Below are 9,144 nucleotides of genomic sequence, written 5' to 3'. Positions count from 1 at the left end.
TAAGTTATAAACAATTAAAATTTACATTAAATAAAAGGAAAATGAGACAGCAAAATAATGATATAAAATGATAAAATAGTCTTATTCTTTCTTTCGCATCTAATGCAAACTTAACTTTTTTATTTATTTTAATCTCTAAAAAAATTATTCTTCTAAAGATGAATATATGAAAATTCTATATATATTTACATATATCATTGATTTTTGAATATTAATTAAATATTTTTGAATATTAATAAAAATTATATAAATAATTAATTATTTAATTTTAATTATTTAATTAATAAAATAATATAAATAAATTATTTTATTAATTTTTTTAAATTATTATTAAATTTATATTATATAGTCAACTATTCTATTGTTAATATAATTATGATCAATGTCTGTTATAAATTAGACAAGTTTAGAAAATGTGTCGCTGCTTGTGGACCACAGCTGTAGTAAAGAACAATTCCCGTGCCATACTATACAGGTGCTCAATAATCATTGTGATGAAGTGTGGTATTGTAAATTTTCTCCTGATGGTCGTAAACTTGCTACAGGTTCTAAGGATATGACAGTAATTATTTGGGATGTTGATCCAGTATGTAAATTATTAATTACAATGAAATAATAATTTTTTATTAGATAACTAATAATTTTCTATTAATGACAGGAAACATTGAGAGTAACTCATAGAAAAACATTAGAAGGCCATACTTATGGAGTAGCATTAATTGCTTGGAGTCCCGATAGTAGTCTTTTAATTGCATGTGGTCCTGAAGATTGCCCAGAGCTTTGGCTTTGGAGTATTGATCCACCTGATTATGAACTACGTGCAACAGTAACTCAAAGTACTGATGATTCACTTACAGCTTGTGCTTGGTATCCTGATTCACGTAAATTTGTAGCAGGAGGACTTCGCGGGCAATTTTATCAATTTGTAACATATCATTTTTTATAATAGTTTTCAATATAATGAAATAAATAGAATATTAAATATTTGAATATAAAATTTTAGGATATAGAAGGAAATGTCTCAGAATCATGGGAAGGAGTTAGAGTAAAATGTTTATGGTGTAAAAATGATGGAAAAACAGTTCTTGCTGCTGATTCGCATCATCGAATTCGAGGATATAATTTTGACGAATTATGTGACTTTACAATGTAAAATTATAATTATATATATATAATTTATATATAATTTTTTTTATATAATATGAAAATCATATTATATTCAACTATTTAATATTATAGATTACAAGAAGATCATCCTCTGATGTCCTTTAGTGTAAATAAAGCAGATCGACTTGCGCTTCTTAATGTAGCCAATCAGGGTGTACATCTTTGGGATTTACAAGATAGATGTTTAGTAAGACGTTTTCAAGGAGTTACTCAAGGACATTTCACAATCCATAGTTGTTTTGGTGGTGTAAATCAAGATTTTATTGCATCTGGTAGTGAAGGTAATTTATTTGATAAAAATATTTTATTTTTGAAATTAAAGTTATATAAATTTATAATTATATTAAATTCTATTATAGATACTAAAGTATATGTGTGGCATATCAAAAGAGAATTACCTATAGCAATTCTAACAGGACATAGTAGAACAGTAAATTGTGTTTCATGGAATCCTGTATATCATCAAATGATGGCTTCAGTATCAGATGACTGTACAGTGAGAATATGGGGACCGAGATCATCATCTCCAGAAAAAGTTGATAGTGACAAGACTGGTAAGTTTATTAAATTATTTTAAATATACAAAAATATATAAAAATATGTAAACTTAATAAAATTTTTATAAATACAAAAATATCAATACAATAATTTTCTTAAATGTCATAAATATTTTACGAATTTATATAAATTGTTTATTTAAATTTTAGTTCCATTAGAAAGCAACTCCTCAAATGGTAGTGGATGGCATGAAATGGTATCGTAGCGTACTACAGTATATCAGTGTTCCCATGACCTCATGGTGTTCAAAAGACTGTCATATTGATCGTCATATTGACTCTTTCCTGCCCCCAGCAGCTATCTCTTTATGCCTCATTACTGTAAGTCTGCGTAAATGACTACTATTGAGAGTAAATGAGAGATGTGTTAGCATCATCTGCTGATTGATTAAACAACTAATGATCAGGTGTTATTTGAAAATCAATTTTTTCCTTATTAACAGATTTTATATGAAATCTTATGATTTATTTGTTTGTCAAAATTAAATTTGAACGATTTATCAATATAAAATAATAATGTAAACTCTTAAAAACGAAGAACAGCATAATATCTTGGTAAATATAAGTTATGACAAAATAGAAATTCATCAAATTCCGTCGTAGCATTGATGTAAAAAGAAAAATTAACGTGCAATAACAAGCATTAAACAAAGTAAAAAACGTTGCAACAAGATAAAATTTGTGATTTTGCGAGATCATTATAAAAAAATCTTGTTTTGACAGAACTGTGTCAAATTTAATCTTTCTAAAAATAAAAAAGTTGTAAATAACGATTTCATGCTTAATGAATTTCTAATTAATTTTTTTAATCATTGATGAAGGTGATACTATTCTCGTTTTTCACTATATATGTAACTGCCATCTTACATTAATATTGTATGTTTCAAATTGTATACAGATGTCGTAAAACATGATAAAAAATGTAGAAATTATATAAATATATGAAGAGAAATTTAATTTCAGTAAATAATTTAATGAGACTAAGTGAGATAAATTATAAAGTTTATAAACAATTTGAACTCTGTTATGAGACGTACAGTTTGATGCGAGATTAATCGGAAATTCACAAATTTAACGATTTTAATATAAATAAAATAAACTGGATTTGAAAGTTGAGCATGAATCCTGATATTAGTACCTTTATTCAGTACTGTGATTTTATATTATTAAAATATATGTACTGGGTATCAAAAATTTATAAATATTACATTTGCCTTAATATTTTCACATTCATAAAAATTTTAATATAACATCGGTATACATAAATTTTGAACATTTATTTTAAAGCATTAGTTCCTTAATATAGCTCAAGTATCTCTATATGCCGCATTTCATTCATTACTATAGTATTTTAAATTTTATTATTGCAAAGAAATGATAATTGTTTTTTATAGATTAAAATAATGTTTTTAAATTATAATCAAAAATCAAAACTAAATTGCTATGAATAATTGTTGTTTCGAATATATTAAACATTATAGCATTTTTATTATCTTTTATGTTTTTATGCTTTTACATGACATGTAAATTTTTGTTTTATTCATAGCAAATTGTACTGGTTATTTTTCTTAAGTGACTTCTTCATGAATAAATATAAAAAAAAATGTATGAAATACAAATTATATTTTTTTTTTGTTTTTCCTTTGTTGAATAAATATAAATTTGATAAATAATAAAAACCAAACTGGAGGTCTCACAGTATCAGAAGATGTAGAGTATATGCGTACAAATGCATTCACAACAAATAATATAAAAATGTTTACATTACAAGAAAAGTTTACATGCGAAGGAAATGTCTGTAGTTTACGCCCCTAAAATTGTAGTAAGATAATGTAATACTAATCACTATTATCATTTGCATTTACCTGTGGTGCCTTAGCACTTTATAAGCACTAATTGAAAGTTTTCAGAATTTTTTCATAATTTGATATAATTTGCAATATGAAACAAATAATAAGTAATTGATTTCATTTAATTATAAATAACATTCAAATTTAATATAAATCTCAGTCATAAATAATATTTTTTCTTTTCAGTTATTTGCAATATTTATAAAATGATAATAAATTGTCTCTAAGGATTAAGTATTTTTATATTTGTTGTCAAATATTTCTATAAATATAGCTTTTTTAAACAATAAAGAAATTATTAAAATTCTTCTTTTCTATATTTATGACACTTGATATACCAGATGCCATGTTTAACAAATTAAATATAGAAATTTGTATAAAAAGTTAATCATTTAAATTATTTTATGTAAATAAGGGGCAAAAATGTTTCATAGAATCTTGCAATGTAAAAAAAAAGTTTTTTTAAGATTTAATTTATAATAGAAAATATAAAATGAATAATTCAAAATAACTATTTTTTGAATAGTATTATCTTGTGTTGGACCATGTATTGAAATTTTAACAAAATTAAGTAAAATATAATAACACATAAGTATAAACTAATATCTTCATACAAATTTGCGTTTTTGCAGTGCAATGGAAATTGTTTGTTAAAACAGCTATTACATTTAGATTTACAATCAATTTATTTTATCAAGAAAACTTGTTGACGAAACTTTATGTACATTATTATCTTGTATTTCTTAAATTTTTAGATTTTAGTTTCTTATTTCATATGTACATAAAATGATAAATATATGGTTTTATGCAAAAAACTGCCGTTTGTTATAATAGCAGTGTGTGTTTGTTCTTAAAATATCTAATATAGATATGTTATATTAAAGTGCGTAATATTAGATGTTAATTGTATGATTTGAGACCAATGTGTGAATTAATTGTTTGTGTTACTTATAATTTATCCAAAGTATTTTAAATAAACTAGACTTTAAAGAGTCGGATAGATATGTGAATAAGAATTTGTTTATGCATAGTATGTATAATAACGAATATTTTCTATTTTTCGAATAACAGACATTTCTTATTTTTAGAAACGAATATGTACTTCATAATCTTTTAAAATATAACCTACATCGTATAACAAGTTATTTTACTAAGATATTACTCTATTAATTACTATTATAGATTTAAAAAATTGTAATAAATTTAATAATAGGTTAATATCATAATTTTGCATTAATAATGTTAAAAGTAAACAAAATTTTGATACAGAATTTGTGCTTAACTTTGAATACTTGATATATAAGAGGATTAAATAAAAAGAAATTACATCATTTCCTGTACAAATCATAAGAAAAGTTATCTTGACAATTATTTTTTTATTGCTATATATATAACAAATACTAATTGCAGGTGCACTTTTAATGATTTTTTAAAAACACATTTCCCACTACTTTGTCTATGCTTATATATGAAAAGCTGTACAATAAATATTCTTCTACAGTCTTTAAATTAGGCTATTTCCATAGATACAATGCTCTGCACTTTCAAACATAATCTGTACACTATTAAATTATATCGCTATTTTATACATAAAATGTTATGTTATGGAAAAAGTTTATTATAATATATTATTCTCAATTAATGTTTTCAAATTTATTTATATATTTTCATAGTGAAATATAAAAGAATAAACTATGTATGATACACGATATTAAATTTAAAAATATACTATATACATATATTTAATATCCGTAATATATGTATATACCATATACATATATTAAAATAAAACATTTTTTTTTAAAAGGCCTAAATAAGGCAAAATAAATTTTACATACTGTCAATTTCCCTATTATACTTATTTAATTACAAATATAAGAATTAACAATATTTTATATTGTAAATTATTCCTTGTTGATAAGTTTATGATCGATTTCATGATATCGTTATTAGACAAGCAGATATAAAAAATAAGTAGAATATTATTACTATTAGTTAAATAAGACAAGTCACTTAAGATAGGAACACTATTTTTGGTAATGAACAAAAATTTTTAAAGGAGGATTTAAAGAAATTTTAATCGATAATCAAACAAGGAGCAAATAATCATAAAAATTATATATTTGTATTTTTCTCTATTTCTCAAATTTAAATATTTTAAAATAAATTCATGTATTTTAAAGTTCAAATATATATATAAAATTATATTTATAAGATAAAAACTATATTATATTTTAAATTTTTCCGTCCTAAATATATTTTATTTATAATTAAATCTATCTCCTATGACATTAAAAATTATTAATCTATTATTGTATTATTTGTCTCTTTAAATTAAATTCCTCCTTTAAATATTTTTCATGCCACTAAAAATAATGGAGATATTTTAGATTGCGATCTTATATGTCTCTTGCTGTATATTTGATTATAATAAAATTCTTTAATATATCAATATAAAATTGGCATATAGCTTTATACCTATCGCATAATAAAAGACATAGTTATTATAAAAAATAATTTTCTTATAAATAATTATTCTAACATTTATTTTACTATCATCTATATATTATTAATATAATAAGTATTTATGTATCTTTAAATTTTCCGCTATTTATATCGAAAAAATATATCGAACAAAATAATTGTTCTTTCGAGTGTTGCATAACGAGGGTAAAACATGTAAGATTGCTTTAGTTGTTCCTATCGAAATAACTATCCCTCGATACCTCGAGAAATACATCGTTCTTTGCCGTATTGATAATTTCCATTTTAGGAAATCGTATAGTTAGCTAGTATGCTTCACAAGTATCCAAAGAAGAAAAATTTAATAAAAATAATTATTTGTGTTGAAACTGTATGTTTCTTTGGATCTTCAATAATTTGGCATTTTTTACATACATCTCAAGGTAAGTTATATGTTACCGGTAAATAAGCTATATATTTTGACATAATATTTTCACACTATAGGTTATTTACACTTGAAATACAATTAGATATTGTAACAATAATAACTATTATAAAAAACATAAGAAAACATGTAAAAAAGACATACGAAAAACATTATGAATGATCATAATATAATTTTTGTGTATTTTATTGAAACTTTATTCATATTATTATAAAATAATGTATTATATTATACAACAATTTACAATTGATTAAATTTTTATAAATAACTTTAGAAAATTATTGAAATGAATATCATAAATATTAGATTGCAGATATTATGTTCATAAAAAATTTCCAATGCTACTAGAAGGTTATTACAAACTGGAAGAAAAAGTATATAACGAAAGCACCAAATTAACAGATCTCACACTGTGGCAACAAAATGAAAGTTAAATTTTATGAAGTTTGTAAAACTTTCATCAATTTTAATAGGTAGTGATGGTTTAACATATTCTTCACAGATTGATTCTTAAAGACAGGTATTTGTATACTTTGATATAAATATCATATATAGAATATATTTGACAGGTTTGTTCATGCTTAATTTTATATTTATTCATGCTTAACATTTTATAAAATTATTTTTAAATTTATTATTTTTATATTTTTTAAAAAGTTATATATTATTTTGATAAATTATTTAATAAAATATATTAAAATTATTTATATAATTTTAATATATTTATTTATATAAATTATATAAATAATTTTTATTTATATTTATATTCTATTAACTTGATATGTTAAATACTGTTTTGTATGATAATTGTATGTTTATTAATATAAATTAATTGTGAATTTTTTTTTACATTTTTCAGTTTTTATGTATAAATATTTTAAATTTACTAAAATAACCTATTAATGAAGATAAATTTTTTATTGAAAATAATAAATATTCAAAGTTGAATGTTATACAAAATATAATTTAAAAAAGAAAAAACAATATTAAAAGTGCAATATGGATTCTCCTCCTCTAATAGAAGGTAGTTTACCAGATCGTATTACTAAAAGAGATCGTGAAAGAAAAAATGTTATTGAAAGACGAAGAGAAGAAAGGCAATCTTTAGCTGTTGAATCTGAACAAAGCAGTTATTTTAAAGATACATTTTATTCATCATGTAAACAAATTAAAGATATGTTAGATGATGCATCTAATGCTCCTATATCAGCTCTTCCTGGAATATTTGATAAAATAAATAAAGAAATTCAAATGCTTAAAAATTATTTATCTCAATCAAAAATGTTTTTAAAAGTTTATGATATTAGAAGAGCACAAGAAAACTTACAATTATTAGAAAATGAAGCTTCTGATTTAGAAATAAAATTATTACCTAAGAAGAAATTTGGTTTCAAAAATCGAAGAGTTGTGAAAAAAACATCTGACAAGACACATGATATGACAGATGGTTTAAAAGATTTAAAAATTTCAGAAGGAATTGTAAATGGTTCTGCAAAGCAGAATCATAAATTATCAAGTAAATATGGAGATAGTGCATGTATGCTATTGGGAAAAGTTAATGAACAATTAGTTTTGGATGCTGAAAATGTGAATAAAAATGATATTTTACTTTCTGATTTAATTCGATGTACAATACGAATTTATGGCACACCTAGTACTTTACACATGGTAAACTTAAAACAGTGTACTGTATTAGTTGGACCTGTAACATCATCTGTATTTGCACATGATTGTAATGAATGTGTATTTGCTTTTGCATGTCAACAACTTCGACTACATTCTTCAACAGATTGTACTATTTATATACATGTTACAAGTAGGTCAATTATAGAAGATTGTACAAAAATACGTGTAGCACCTTATAATTGGTCTTATGAAGATCAAGCAAATCACTTTAATTTAGCTGGACTTGATCCAAAAATAAATAACTGGAATTGTGTTGATGACTTTAATTGGTTATCTAATGAAAAGCATTCACCAAATTGGAGTATTTTAGATCCTGAATTGCGTGTAAAAAGTTGGGATTAATAAATACAAATAAAATAAATCATAATGTCTAAAACTCAGTTCTAAAAATATCATTCTTTCAATATTAGACTTATTTTGTTATATATATAAATTCTTTATGTCCATATTCTGCTTTTTCACAAAAATTATACTATATGTAAGTGTTTTGTATACTTACAAAATGTTTAATAAACTTGCTGTTTATGAATTACGTCTCAACAATTTTTAGTATATCCTAAATCAGACGTAATTGATTATACATAAGTTGTATGAAATTCTCATATCTATATGGCCTAATTTAGAAAGTTTAAAAAGTTTGAATCTAAGAGGAAATATATATGTATATTTATTGTACATTATAATATACATATTGTAATGTAATTTATATAATAATATATAATTATTGAATTATATACATATATAATTAAAACAAATAATAATTAACAATAGTTAATTTTAGATAAGAATATTTTTAAAAAATTGGAAAAAATTAATAGTAATAATTGTAAAAATATTTTATTTATTTTAATAATTTTAAAATATTAAAAACATTTTATTATTTTTTATTTATAAAATTAAATATAAAATATGATACAAAATACTATAGTGTTATTATTTGTAATAATAGTTCCTAAGTACATGCATGAATTTAAAC

General features: G+C 22.4%; 2 protein-coding genes across 3 annotated transcripts in view; both read left to right on the top strand.

The window, feature by feature from the left end:
- LOC102675207 (WD repeat-containing protein 26) overlaps positions 1-2,681 on the top strand; it is a 5,785-nt gene extending 3,104 nt beyond the window's left edge. The window contains 6 exon segments of the mRNA XM_006608705.2: positions 401-586; positions 659-925; positions 1,004-1,149; positions 1,240-1,448; positions 1,527-1,721; positions 1,875-2,681. Coding sequence (XP_006608768.1) covers positions 401-586; positions 659-925; positions 1,004-1,149; positions 1,240-1,448; positions 1,527-1,721; positions 1,875-1,930 — 1,059 coding nt within the window. The 3' untranslated portion in view covers positions 1,931-2,681.
- Positions 2,682-6,208: 3,527 nt separating this feature from the next.
- LOC102675079 (tubulin-specific chaperone C) lies at positions 6,209-8,700 on the top strand. 2 transcript variants are annotated; one of them, XM_006608704.2, is made up of 3 exons: positions 6,209-6,480; positions 6,789-7,002; positions 7,342-8,700. In XM_006608704.2, the coding sequence occupies exon 3, from the start codon at positions 7,482-7,484 to the stop codon at positions 8,508-8,510; it is 1,029 nt and encodes a 342-aa protein (XP_006608767.1). In that variant the 5' UTR covers positions 6,209-6,480; positions 6,789-7,002; positions 7,342-7,481; the 3' UTR covers positions 8,511-8,700. The 2 variants fall into 2 exon arrangements, with proteins under 2 accessions (XP_006608767.1, XP_031369914.1); XM_031514054.1 differs by having other exon boundaries at positions 6,789-7,008.
- The last annotated feature ends 444 nt before the right edge of the window (positions 8,701-9,144 follow it).

Source organism: Apis dorsata, unplaced genomic scaffold, assembly GCF_000469605.1.
Source record: "Apis dorsata unplaced genomic scaffold, Apis dorsata 1.3 scaffold_44, whole genome shotgun sequence".
NCBI classification, from domain to species: Eukaryota; Metazoa; Arthropoda; class Insecta; order Hymenoptera; family Apidae; genus Apis; species Apis dorsata.
Note: the sequence above shows the minus strand (reverse complement) of the source record. Positions and strands in the feature narration are given on the sequence as shown.